Source organism: Pristiophorus japonicus, chromosome 9, assembly GCF_044704955.1.
Source record: "Pristiophorus japonicus isolate sPriJap1 chromosome 9, sPriJap1.hap1, whole genome shotgun sequence".
Taxonomy (NCBI): Eukaryota; Metazoa; Chordata; class Chondrichthyes; family Pristiophoridae; genus Pristiophorus; species Pristiophorus japonicus.
Genome location: NC_091985.1, coordinates 119,685,554 through 119,701,045, shown reverse-complemented (window position 1 = coordinate 119,701,045; position 15,492 = coordinate 119,685,554). Strand labels below are relative to the sequence as shown.

Genomic DNA, 15,492 nt, shown 5'->3' with positions numbered 1-15,492 from the left:
TTGGGGACTGGGGACTGGGGACTGGGATTGTGGACTGGGACAGGGGACTGGGACTGGGTACTGGGGACAGGGGACTGGGATTGGGTACTGGGGACTGGGACAGGGGACTGGGGACAGGAGACTGGGGTCTGGGATTGGGGACTGGGGACTGGGGACTGGGACTGGGATTGGGGACTGGGACTGGGGACTGGGATTGGAGACAGGGACTGGGACTGGGGATGGATGGACTGGGGACTGGGGACTGGGGACTGAGACTGGGGACTGGGATTGGGGACTGGGACTGGGGACAGGGGACTGGGGACTAGGACTGGGGACTGGGACACGGGACTGGGCACTGGGATTGGGGACTGGGGTCTGGGCCTGGGGACTGAGACTGGGTACTGGGAACAGGGGACTGGGGACTGGGATTGGGGACAGAAGACTGGGGACAGGGGACTGGGGCTGGGGACAGGGACTGGGGACGGGGGGGCTGGGGACTGGGGATTGGGACTGGGGATTGGGGACTGGGTTTGGGATTGGGGACTGGGGACTGGGATTGGGAACTGGGGACTGGGACTGGGGACTGGGACTGGGGACTGAGACTGGGATTGGGGACTGGGGACTGGGGATTGGGACTGGGGCTGGGGACTGGGGACTGGGATTGGGGACTGGGGACTGTGACTGGGGACTGAGAATGGGTACTGGGAACAGGGGACTGAGGAACGTGGGACTGGGACTGGGACTGGGGACTAGGACTGGTGACCTGGGACTGGGGACTGGGAATGGGGACAGGGGACTGGGACTGGGACTGGGGATTGGGGACTGGGACTGGGGACTGGGGACTGGAATTGAGGACTGGGGACTGGGACAGGGGACTGGGGACAGGGATTGGGGACTGGGGACTGGGACAGGGGACTGGGACAGGGGACTGGGGACTGCGATTGGGGACTGGGGACTGGGACTGCATACTGGGGACAGGGGACTGGAACTGGGGACAGGGGACTGGGATTAGGTACTGGGGACTGGGCACAGGGATTGGAGACTGGGACAAAGGACTGGGATTGGGGACTAAAGACTGGGACTGGGGACTGGGGCCTGGGGACTGGGGACCGGGACTGGGGACTGGGACAGGGGACTGGGGACTGGGATTGGGGATTGGGGACTGGGGATTGGGGACTGCGGACTGGGGACTGGGGACTGGGGACTGGGGACTGGGGATTGGGGACTGGGACTGGGGACTGGGGACTGGGGACTGGGATTGGGGACTGGGATTGTAGACTGGGGACTGTGGGACTGGGGACTGGGAATGGGGACTGGGATTGGGGACTGGGACAGGGGACTGGGACTGCGTACTGGGGACAGGGGACTGGTGACTGGGATTGGGGACTGGGACAGGGGACTGGGAACAGGGGACTGGGACAGGGGACTGGGGACAGTGGACTGGGGTCTGGGATTGGGGACTGGGGACTGGGATTGGGGACTGGGATCTGGGGACTGGGACTGGGGACAGGGGACTGGGAGTGGGCACTGGGGACTGGGAGTGGGCACTGGGATTGGGGACAGGGGACTGGGGACTGGGGACTGGGGACTGTGGATTGGGGACTGGGACTGGGGACTGGGGACTGGGATTGGGGACTGGGGACTGTGGGACTGGGGACTGGGATTGGGGACTGGGGACTGGGGACTGGGACAGGGGACTGGGGACTGAGACTGGGGACTGTGACTGGGGACTGGGACTGGGACATGGGACTGGGACTGGGACTGGGACTGGTAACCTGGGACTGGGACTGGGGATTGAGGACTGGAACTGGGGATTGGGACTGGGGACTGGGGACTGGGGATTGGGACTGGGGATTGGGGACTGGGGATTGGTGACCTGGGACTGGGACTGGGGATTGGGACTGGGGACTGGGAATCGGGGATTGGGGACTGGGATTGGGGACTGGGGACAATGGACTGGGGACAGGGGACTGCGGACTGGGGGACTCGGGATTGGGGACTGGGGGACAGGGGACTGGAGACTGGGGGACTGGGGTTTGGAACTGGGAACTGGGGGACTGGGACTGGGGACTGTGACTGGGGACTGGGGACTGGGGACTGTGACTGGGGACTGCGGACTGTGACTGGGGACTGGGGACTGGGGGACAGGGGACTGGGGACTGGAGACTGGGGACTGGGGACTGGGGACTGGCGAATTGGGGACTGGGAACTGGGGGACTGGGGATTGGGGGACAGGGGACTGGTGACTGGGGATTGGGGACTTGGGGACAGGGGACAGGCGAATTGGGGACTGGGGACTGGGGATTGGGGACTTGGGGACAGGGGACTGGCGAATTGGGGACTGGAGACTGGGGGACTGGGGATTGGGGACTTGGGGATTGGGGGACTGGGGATTGGGGACAGGGGACTGGTGATTGGGGACTTGGGGACAGGGGACAGGCGAATTGGGGACTGGGGATTGGGGACTGGGATTGGGGACTGGGGACTGGGATTGGGGACTGGGGACTGGGACTGGGGACTGGGGATTGGGACTGGGGACTGGGGACTGGGACTGGGGACTGAGACTGCGGACTGGGAACTGAGACTGGAGACTGGGGACTGGGGACTGGGATTGAGGACTGGGGACTGGGACTGGGGAGTGAGACTGTGGACTGGGGACTGGGATTGGGGTCTGGGGACAGGTCATTGGAACTGGGGACTAAGACTGGGGACTGGGATTGGGGACTGGGGACTGGGACTGTGGACTGGGGACTGGGACTGGGGACTGGAACTGGTGACTGGGGACTGGGGACTGTGACTGGGGACTGTGATTGGGGACTGTGACTGGGGACTGGGATTGGGGACTGGGGACTGGGACTGGGGACGGGACTGGGACTGGGGACTGGGAGTGGGCACTGGGGACTGGGATTGGAGACTTGGGACTGGGACTTGGATTGGGGACTGGGGCCTGCGGACTGGGACTGGGGACTGGGGACTTGGACTGGGGACAGGGGACTATGATTGGGTACTGGGGACTGGGGACAGGGACGGGGACTAGGACTGGGGTCTGGGATTGGTAACTGGGGACTGGGACTGCGGATGGGAACTGGGATTGGGGACTGGGGACTGGGACAGGGGACTGGGGACTGAGGACTGGGATTGGGGACAGGGACTGGGACTGGGGACTGGGGACTGGGACTAGGGATGGATGGACTGGGGACTGGGGACTGAGACTGGGGACTGGGATTGGGGACTGGGAGTGGGCACTGGGGACTGTGACTAGGGATGGATGGACTGGGGACTGGGGACTGGGGACTGAGACTGGGGACTGGGGACTGGGGACTGGGACTGGGGACTGGGACACGGGACTGGGCACTGGGATTGGGGACTGGGGACTGGGCCTGGGGACTGAGACTGGGTAATGGGAACAGGGGACTGGGGACTGGGGACTGGGGCTGGGGACTGGGACTGGGGACTGGGGGCTGGGGACTGGGGATTGGGACTGGGAATTGGGGACTGGGATTGGGATTGGGAACTGGGGACTGGGACTGGGGACTGGGACTGGGGACTGAGACTGGGATTGGGGACTGGGGACTGGGGATTGGGACTGGGCACTGGGGACTGGGACTGGGGATGGATGGACTGGGGACTGGGGACTGGGACTGGGGACAGGGACGGGGACTAGGACTGGGGACTGGGACAGGGGACTGGGGACTGGGATTGGGGACTGGGATTGGGGACTGGGGACTGGGAACAGGGGACTGGGATTGGGGACTGGGGACTAGGACTGGGGACTGTGATTGGGGACTGGGGACTGGGGACTGGGAGTGGGGACTGAGACTGGGGACTGGGACTGTGACCTGGGACTGGAACTGGGGATTGGGACTGGGGACTGGGGACTGGGGATTGGGACTGGGGACTGGGGATTGGGACTGGGGACTGGGTATGGGAACAGGGGACTGAGGACTGGGGACTGGGACTGGGACTGGTGACCTGGGAATGGGCTGGGGATTGGGACTGGGGACTGGGGATCGGGGATTGGGGACTGGGATTGGGGACTGGGGACAATGGACTGGGGACAGGGGACTGCGGACTGGGGGACTGGGGACTGGGGACAGGGGGACAGGGGACTGGAGACTGGGGGACTGGGGATTAGAACTGGGGACTGGGGGACTGGGACTGGGGACTGTGACTGGGGACTGGGGATTGGGGACTGCGGACTGTGACTGGGGACTGGGGACTGGGGACTGGGGAACTGGGGACTGGGGACTGGGGACTGGGGATTGGGATTAGGACTGGGAACTGGGGACTGGGGACTGGGGATTGGGACTGGGGACTGGGACTGGGGACTGGGGACTGGAGACTGGGGACTGGGATTGGGGACTGGGGACTGGGATTGAGGACTGGGGACTGAGACTGGGGACTGGGGACTGGGGACTGGGATTGGGGACTGGGGACTGGGGATTGGGGACTGGGGATTGGGACTGGGGACTGTGGACTGGGACTGGGGACTGGGGACTGGGACTTGGGACTGGGGACTGTGACTGGGGACTGGGATTGGGGACTGGGGACTGGGATTGGGAACTGGGGACTGGGACTGGGGATTGGGACTGGGGACTGGGATTGGGAACTGGGACTGGGGACTGGGATTGGGGACTGAGACTGGAGACTGGGGACTGGGATTGGGACTGGGGACTGTGGACTGGGACTGGGGACTGGGGACTGGGACTGGGGACTGGGGACTGGGATTGGGGACTGGGGACTGGGATTGGGAACTGGGGATTGGGACTGGGGACTGGGACTGGGGACTGGGGACTGGGGACTGGGGACTGGGGACAGGGGACTGGGACTGCGTACTGGGGACAGGGGACTGGTGACTGGGATTGGGGACTGGGACAGGGGACTGGGGGACTGGGGACTGGGAATGGGGACTGGGGACAGGGGACTGGGACTGCGTACTGGGGACAGGGGACTGGTGACTGGGATTGGGGACTGGGACAGGGGACTGGGGACTGGGATTGGGCACTGGGGACTGGGACAGGGGACTGGGGAAAGGGGACTGGGGTCTGGGATTGGGGACTGGGGACTGGGACTGGGGACAGGGGACTGGGGAATGGGACTGGGGACAGGGGACTGGGAGTGGGCACTGGGGACTGGGACTGGGGATGGATGGACTGGAGACTGGGGACTGGGGACTGTGACTGGGGACCTGGGACTGGGACTGGGGATTGGGGACTGGAACTGGGGATTGGAACTGGGGACTGGGGACTGGGGATTTGGGACGGGGGATTGGGGACTGGGGATTGGGACTGGGGACTGGGTATCGGAACAGGGGACTGAGGACTGGGGACTGGGGTTTGGGACTGGGGATTGGGGACTGGGGACTGGAACTGGGTATGGGAACAGGGGACTGAGGACTGGGGACTGGGGACTGGGACTGGGGACTGGGGACTGGGGACTGGGGACTGGGGGACTGGGGACTGGGAATGGGGACTGGGGACAGGGGACTGGGACAGCGTACTGGGGACAGGGGACTGGTGACTGGGATTGGGGACTGGGACAGGGGACTGGGGACTGGGATTGGGCACTGGGGACTGGGACAGGGGACTGGGGAAAGGGGACTGGGGTCTGGGATTGGGGACTGGGGACTGGGACTGGGGACAGGGGACTGGGGACTGGGGACTGGGACTGGGGACAGGGGACTGGGAGTGGGCACTGGGGACTGGGACTGGGGATGGATGGACTGGAGACTGGGGACTGGGGACTGTGACTGGGGACTGGGACTAGGGACTGGGACTGGTGACCTGGGACTGGGACTGGGGATTGGGGACTGGAACTGGGGATTGGAACTGGGGACTGGGGACTGGGGATTTGGGACGGGGGATTGGGGACTGGGGACTGTGACTGGGGACTGGGACTAGGGACTGGGACTGGTGACCTGGGACTGGGACTGGGGATTGGGGACTGGAACTGAGGATTGGAACTGGGGACTGGGGACTGGGGATTTGGGACGGGGGATTGGGGACTGGGGATTGGTATGGGGACTGGGTATCGGAACAGGGGACTGAGGACTGGGGACTGGGGTTTGGGACTGGGGATTGGGGACTGGGGACTGGAACTGGGTATGGGAACAGGGGACTGAGGACTGGGGACTGGGGACTGGGACTGGGGACTGGGGACTGGGGACTGGGGACTGGGGACTGGGGACTGGGGGACTGGGGACTGGGAATGGGGACTGGGGACAGGGGACTGGGACAGCGTACTGGGGACAGGGGACTGGTGACTGGGATTGGGGACTGGGACAGGGGACTGGGGACTGGGATTGGGCACTGGGGACTGGGACAGGGGACTGGGGAAAGGGGACTGGGGTCTGGGATTGGGGACTGGGGACTGGGACTGGGGACAGGGGACTGGGGACTGGGGACTGGGACTGGGGACAGGGGACTGGGAGTGGGCACTGGGGACTGGGACTGGGGATGGATGGACTGGAGACTGGGGACTGGGGACTGTGACTGGGGACTGGGACTAGGGACTGGGACTGGTGACCTGGGACTGGGACTGGGGATTGGGGACTGGAACTGGGGATTGGGACTGGGGACTGGGGACTGGGGATTTGGGACGGGGGATTGGGGACTGGGGATTGGGACTGGGGACTGGGTATGGGAACAGGGGACTGAGGACTGGGGACTGGGGTTTGGGACTGGGGATTGGGGACTGGGGACTGGAACTGGGGATTGGGACTGGGGACTGGGGATCGGGGACTGGGATTGGGGACTGGGGACAGTGGACTGGGAACAGGGGACTGCGGACTGGGGGACTGGGGATTGGGGACAGGGGTACAGGGGACTGGAGACTGGGGGACTGGGGATTGGGACTGGGAACTGGGGGACTGGAACTGGGGACTGTGACTGGGGGACTGGGGACTGGGGAACTGGGGACAGGGGGACAGGGGACTGGGGACTGGGGACTGTGGGACAGGGGACTGGGGGACAGGAGACTGGGGACTGGGGACTGAGGGACTGGGGATTTGGGACAGGGGGCTGGCGAATTGGGGACTGGGAACTGGGGGACTGGGGATTGGGGACTGTGGGACAGGAGACTGGGGACTGGTGATTGGGGACTTGGGGACAGGGGACTGGCGAATTGGGGAGTGGGGACTGGGGGACTGGGGATTGGGGACTTGGGGACTGGGGGACTGGGGATTGGGGGACAGGGGACTGGGGACTGGCAAATTGGGGACTGGGGACTGGGGGACTGGGATTGGGGACTGGGGACTGGGATTGGGGACTGGGGACTGGGATTAGGACTGGGAACTGGGGACTGGGGACTGGGACTGGGACTGGGGACTGGGACTGGGGACTGGGGACTGGGACTGGGGACTGAGACTGGAGACTGGGGACTGGGATTGGGGACTGGGGACTGGGATTGAGGACTGGGGACTGGGACTGGGGACTGAGACTGGGGACTGGGGACTGGGGACTGGGATTGGGGACTGGGGACTGGGGATTGGGGACTGGGGATTGGGGACTGGGGACTGGGGATTGGGACTGGGGACTGTGGACTGGGACTGGGGACTGGGGACTGGGACTGGGGACTGGGGACTGGGATTGGGGACTGGGGACTGGGATTGGGAACTGGGGACTGGGACTGGGGATTGGGACTGGGGACTGGGATTGAGGACTGGGGACTGGGACTGGGGACTGAGACTGGGGACTGGGGACTGGGGACTGGGATTGGGGACTGGGGACTGGGGATTGGGACTGGGGACTAGGGACTGGGACTGGGGACTGGGGACTGGGACTGGGGACTGGGGACTGGGGACTGTGACTGGGGACTGGGATTGGGGACTGGGGACTGGGACTGGGGACTGGGATTGGGAACTGGGACTGGGGATTGGGACTGGGGACTGGGATTGGGGACTGGGATTGGGAACTGGGACTGGGGACTGGGATTGGGGACTGAAGACTGGGACTGGGGCCTGGGGACTGGGACTGGGGACTGGGACAGGGGACTGGGGACAGGGGACTGGGGACTGGGGACTGGGGACAGGGGACTGGGGATTGCGGACTGGGGACTGGGATTGGGGACTGGGGACTGTGGGACTGGGGACTGGGATTGGGGACTGGGGACTGGGATTGGGGACTGGGGACTAGGACTGGGGACTGGGACTGGGGACTGGGATTGGGGACTGGGGACTGGGATTGGGAACTGGGGACTGGGACTGGGGATTGGGACTGGGGACTGGGATTGGGGACTGGGATTGGGAACTGGGACTGGGGACTGGGATTGGGGACTGAGACTGGAGACTGGGGACTGGGATTGGGGACTGGGGACTGGGATTGAGGACTGGGGACTGGGACTGTGGACTGAGACTGGGGACTGGGGACTGGGATTGGGGACTGGGGACTGGGGATTGGGACTGGGGACTAGGGACTGGGACTGGGGACTGGGGACTGGGGACTGGGGACTGGGACTGGGGACTGGGGACTGGGGACTGGGGACTGTGACTGGGGACTGGGATTGGGGACTGGGGATTGGGACTGGGGACTGGGATTGGGGACTAGGATTGGGAACTGGGACTGGGGACTGGGATTGGGGACTGAAGACTGGGACTGGGGACTGGGGCCTGGGGACTGGGACTGGGGACTGGGACAGGGGACTGGGGACAGGGGACTGGGGATTGCGGACTGGGGACTGGGATTGGGGACTGGGGACTGTGGGACTGGGGACTGGGATTGGGGACTGGGGACTGGGATTGGGGACTGGGGACTAGGACTGGGGACTGGGATTGGGGACTGGGGACTGTGGGACTGGGGACTGGGACTGGGGATTGGGATTGGGGACTGGGGACTGGCATTGGGAACTGGGGATTGGGATTGGGAACTGGGACTGGGGACTGGGATTGGGGACTGGGGACTGGGATTGAGGACTGGGGACTGGGATTGGGGACTGAGACTGGGGACTGGGGACTGGGATTGGGGACTGGGGACTGGGGATTGGGACTGGGGACTAGGGACTGGGACTGGGGACTGGGGACTGGGGACTGTGACTGGGGACTGGGGACTGTGACTGGGGACTGTGACTGGGGACTGGGATTGGGGACTGGGGACTGGGACTGGGGACTGGGATTGGGAACTGGGGACTGGGACTGGGGATTGGGACTGGGGACTGGGATTGGAGACTGGGATTGGGAACTGGGACTGGGGACTGGGATTGGGGACTGAAGACTGGGACTGGGGACTGGGGCCTGGGGACTGGGACTGGGGACTGGGACAGGGGACTGGGGACAGGGGACTGGGGACAGGGGACTGGGGATTGCGGACTGGGGACTGGGATTGGGGACTGGGGACTGTGGGACTGGGGACTGGGATTGGGGACTGGGGACTGGGATTGGGGACTGGGGACTAGGACTGGGGACTGGGACTGGGGACTGGGTAACTGGGAATGGGGACTGGGATTGGGGACTGGGGACTGGGACAGGGGACTGTGACTGGGTACTGGGTCTGGGACTAGGGACTGGGACTGGGACTGGAACTGGGGATTGGGACTGGGGACTGGGGATTGGGACGGGGGATTGGGGACTGGGATTGGGAACTGGGACTGGGGACTGGGATTGGGGACTCAGCCCATCGTGCCTGTGCCGGCTCTGTGAAAAAGATGTCCCAGTCACACTCTCTTTCTGCAGCAAACATTTCCTTTTCAAAGTGAGGGGATTTGAGTACAGGAGCAGGGAGGTGTTACTAGAGTTGTACTGGGCCTTGGTGAGGCCACACCTGGAGTATTGTGTACAGTTTTGGTCTCCTAACTTGAGGAAGGACATTCTTGCTATTGAGGGAGTGCAGCGAATGTTCACCAGACTGATTTCCGGGATGGCGGGACTGACATATCAAGAAAGACTGGATCAACTGGGCTTGTATTCACTGGAGTTCAGAAGAATGAGAGGGGATCTCATAGAAATGTTTAAAATTCTGACGGGTTTAGACAGGTTAGATGCAGGAAGAATGTTCCCGATGTTGGAGAAGTCCAGAACCAGGGGTCACAGTCTAAGGATAAGGGGTAAGCCATTTGGGACCGAGATGAGGAGAAACTTCTTCACCCAGAGTGGTGAACCTGTGGAATTCTGTACCACAGAAAGTTGTTGAGGCCAATTCACTAAATATATTCAAAAAGGAGTTAGATGAAGTCCTTACTACTAGGGGGATCAAGGGGTATGGCGAGAAAGCAGGAATGGGGTACTGAAGTTGCATGTTGAGCCATGAACTCATTGAATGGCGGTGCAGGCTCGAAGGGCCGAATGGCCTACTCCTGCACCTATTTTCTATGTTTCTATGTTTCTATGTTTCAAGTATTTATCTAATTCCCTTTTGAAAGTCACTATATGAATCTTCCAGCACTATTTCAGGCCATAACAACTCGCTGTGTAATAAAACAATCTATTTCCCTTGGCCTGTTTTGCCAATTCTTTTAAATATGTGTGATCTGATTGCCGAAGGAAACACTTGCTCGTTATTTGCTTTTATCAATGTCCCTGTATTAAATCTCCCCTTCACCTTCTCTGCTAACCCTAGTTAGCTGCCCCCTTTTACCTGAAGAGATCGAGGAAGGAGTCTGCGGCTTCTCTGGCCGGGATGCGGGAGCCGGGGGCTGGGCTGGGGGTCGCAGCCTGGCTGTCTTGGCCCGGTTTGATGATCAGCCCCAGGGCCACCCCGACTGTTGAGCCGATGAGGGTGGTGAGGGCGAAGTAGAGGATAGCTTTGCCCCCCAGTTTGCCCAGGGCTCTGGTGTCCAGGCTCGCTGCTCCCGACAACAGGCTACAGAACACCACGGGCAGGATCACCATCTTCAGCAGCCGGAGGAGCAGCTCTCCGGGGAAGGCGAAATACACCATGTGGGTCCGGGAGATGTGCAGCTTCCTCACGCCCATCCCCATCGCCACTCCGGCCAGCACCCCGGATACAGTGAATAACACCAGCCAGTTTCTCCGGAGGAAGCCCAGGACCTTGCCCGCGACTGAGCGTCTCTGTCCTGCCCTCGGTGCATCCTCAGAGCCAACCCTGGCCAAGCCGTCAATAGTGCAAGGCGGTCGGCTCTTCAAGACAATGTGTCCATTCGCAACCGGCTCCGACCCTTTCTGCATGTTGAATGTGCGTTCTGCCTGTATCGAGCCTGTGCCGAGCAGCGCAGCCTGCAGCGGGGAGGGAAGAGCGTTTGCAGATGTGTTGCTCAGACTGAGAGCGTTCAGTAATGTTCAATACCCGGCCCCTGAACTCAGGAGGTGGGGAAACACGCTCGGATGATGCAACCAGCGCCGATATTACCTCTCACTCATTGAACCGGAGGCAGGCTCCGGAAAGTTATGATGTGCAGAGGATAAAACGCTTTATGCAAAGTGCCATGTGAATTCAAGACTGTCTGCCAGGAATATGCAGCTCCACAGCTCCCCCCACTCCACACACACCCACACACAGACCCACCCACACACAGACCTACCCACACCCACACCCACACACAGACCCACCCCCCACACACAGACCCACCCACAAAACCCCCACACCACCCCACACACACACACCCCACCCACACACAGACCCATCCACACACAGACCTACCCACACACCCACAAAACCCTCACACCACCCCACACACACACACACCCCACACACACACAGACCTACCCACGCACACACACAAACACACACACACAGACCCACCCACACACACACAGACCCACCCACACACCCACAAAACCCCACACCATCCCACACACACACACACACAGACCCACCCACACACACACCCACACACAGACCCATCCACACACAGACCTACCCACACCCACACCCACCCCCCACACACACCCACACACAGACCCACCCACACAGACCCACCCACAAAACCCCCACACCACCCCACATACCCACACACACACACACACACCCCACACACACACAGACATACCCCCACACCACCCCACACACACCCACACACACAGACATACCCACACACACCCCACACACACCCACACACACACTCACACACACACACCCACACACACCCCACACACACTCACACACACACCCCACACACACTCACACACACACCACACACACACAGACCCAACCACACACAACCACATACACACACGCACTCACCCACACACTCATACATACACACAGACCCGCCCATGCACGCACACCACCCACACACACACACACACACCCACACACACATACCCAAACACACCCATACACACACACACCCACACACACATTTGCACACACCCACACCCACACACACACCCAAACACACCCACACACACACACACATACCCACACATACACCCACACAGCTGCCCACATACACACACACCTAAACACACCCATACACACACACACACCCACGCACAAATTTGTGCACACACACACACCCACGCACATGTCCACACACACACGCACCCACAAACCCTCACACACACCCACACACCCACACACACACATGCACACACGCACACACACACACATACACACATACACACAGACCCGCCCATGCACACACACCACCCACACACACACACACACACCCACACACACATACCCAAACACACCCATACACACACACACACCACACACACATTTGCACACACACGCCCACACACCCACACACACATACCCAAACACACCCATATACACACACACACCCACACACACATTTGCACACACACACGCCCACACACACCCACACACACACAGGCACACCCACACCCACACACACACCCAAACACACCCACACACACACACGTACACACACACACACACCCACGCACACATTCGCGCACACACACACACCCAGGCACACGCCCATACACACACACCCACAAACCCTCACACACACACACACACCCACCCACACATGCACACACGCACACACACACACCCACACACACACACACCCACACACACTCCCACACACAACACCCACCCACACACACCCACACACCCACACACCCACATACCCACACACACACACACACCCACACACACACACAATCACACACACACCCACACACTCCCACACACCCACACACGCCCACACACACACTCCCACACACACACACCCACACACACCCCCACACACACACCCACACATACCCACACACACATCCACACCCACACAACCACACACGCACACACACCCACACACACACACACACAAGCTCACACTCACACACAACCACACACACTCACACACGCACACACACACCCACGCACACCCACACACAGCCACACACACACACACCCACACACACTCACACTTTCACACACCCACACACACTCACACACACACACACCCACAAACACACACATTCACACACACACCCACACACAGATCACTGACTCAAGGATTAGCTTTTTCTCGAAACAGATCCAATTTCCACTGTCAAGCTGCCAGTACTGGACGGGGTGAGGGCAACTGTTAAGTAAATATTTAAATACTATCTGCATAATAATGGCCCAGAATTTGCTGGAAAAATAACGGCGAATTCACGGCGCAGGTCATTATTAGTTTGTTAAAAATACTGAGTGACTATTTGTCCGAAGTCACTTCTGCGCATGCGTCTCCCGACTCATTTATCAAATCTCAAAAGCAATTTTGATGAAAGATCCACACACAAAATCAATGTTAATAGACCAGGTAGAGAGAGAGAGAGAGCCTTGGGGGTGGGGGAAAGGGGGGGAGAGAGAGAGAGAGCCTTGGGGGGGGTGGGGGGGAGGAGGGAGAGAGAGAGAGAGCCTTGGGGGGTGGGGGGGGGGGGGTTGCGGGGTAGGAGAGAAAGACTCGAGGGGGGGGGAGCCTTTGGGGAGGGGGCGTGGAGAGAGAGACGGTGGGGGGTGAGAAAGAGAGCCATGCGGGGGGCGTGTAGGAGAGAGAGACATGAGGAGGGAAGAGAGAGCCTTGGGGGGGGGGGGTGGCGAGAGATACAGGGGATGGGAGGAGAGAGAGAGTGGGCCGGAGAGACGGGGTGGGATGGATCGGAGGTGAGAGAGGGAACTCAGGGAAGACGGATCACGTTTTTCCAACCCCCTTTACACCCACACCCCATTTCTCGGAAAGCTCGGTGCGTGTGTTACAAGGGACATTGTTGGAGTGGATAAAATTCGTAAGACACGATACTGTCACGATTCACTTCATACCCAATAAACCTGTTAACAATCCCACACAATGCCTCATCTATGGCGGCGGGGGGGTGGGGGGGGGCAGGGGGGGTGGTTGGTGGGAAGGTCATGCACGCACTGGGGTAAGGAGGGACTTTGGCTGGGGGAGGGATGTGTCCTTTCTGACTTCTGAAGTCAAATTGGATCATGTTACAATGTGCAAAGTTAGGCTGGGTGGTTCCATTTCCACATTCCAGAGAAACTTCGGGGTGTGGCTTATCCTCCAAGTGGACCAATTAGCAATAGGTCATGTGATAATGGAGAGCCAATCAGAGAAACGGCTGCAATTCTGTTAGTACAAATAAACGCATCCATAGCATTCCCCACAAATTACTGAATGATTTATCATAACGTCATCGAAAATTATTGACGTCTCACTATGAGGTTCCCTGTTGAAGTTCACTGTGTGCCATGAAATTACTGGATTTGTGGCGTTAATGTGAATTAATCGCACCACAATCATTTAGGGCTGGTAATTCATTTCATAAGAACATAAGAATTAGGAGCAGGAGTAGGCCATTCGGCCCTTCAAGCCTGCTCTGCTATTCAATGATCTTCGACTTCATCTCCACTTTCCTGCACTATTCCCAAAATCCCTTGATTCGCCTAGAGTCCAAAAATCTATTGATCTCAGCCTTGAATTTACTCAACGACTGAGCATCCACAGCCCTCTGGGGTAGAGAATTCCAAAGATTCACCAAATAAATTTCTCCTCCAATCAGTCTTAAATGGCCGACCCCTTATTCTGAGATTGTAGCCCCTGGTTCTACACTCCCCAGCCAGGGGAAACATCCTCCCTGCATCTACCCTGTCAAGCCCTGTAAGAATTTTGTATGTTTCAATGAGATCACCCCTCATTCGTCTAAACTCTGGAGAATATAGGCTTAGTCTACCCAATCTCTCCTCAGAGGACAATCCCCCCATTCCAGGAATCAGTCTGGTGGACCTTTGTTGCATTCCCTCTATGGCAAGCATATCCTTCCTTCAGTAAAGAGACAAAAACTGTACACAATACTCCAGGTGTGGTCTCATCAAGGCCCTATATAATTGCAGTAAGACTTCTTTCCTCCTATATTCTAATTCCTTCGGTAAGGACCCTGCTAATGACTTGATTTCTGGTCCTGACATGCCACTCAACCTCGGAAGCCCAGAAAGAGAACAATGAGACTGTGGCGTCTCACTCCTGCATGTAGTGAATTGTTCCTAGAGGTTTCTCAAAACTTTGAAAAAATCTGGATTGGCAGTATTTCTGTGGCAGTTTTGCCACCCTGTTAGTGTCGGAAGGCAATAACTTCCAGGATACAAAGCTGTTTTGACCCTC

The 15,492-nt window shown here is 60.0% G+C and overlaps 1 protein-coding gene across 2 annotated transcripts in view; it reads right to left on the bottom strand.

The window, feature by feature from the left end:
• slc1a4 (solute carrier family 1 member 4) overlaps positions 1 to 11,175 on the bottom strand; it is a 138,766-nt gene extending 127,591 nt beyond the window's left edge. For both annotated transcript variants that reach the window (XM_070889777.1, XM_070889775.1), the window contains exon 1: positions 10,545 to 11,175. In XM_070889777.1, coding sequence (XP_070745878.1) covers positions 10,545 to 11,095 — 551 coding nt within the window. In that variant the 5' untranslated portion in view covers positions 11,096 to 11,175. The remainder of the gene's footprint in view (positions 1 to 10,544) is intronic.
• Between the last annotated feature and the right edge of the window lie 4,317 nt (positions 11,176 to 15,492).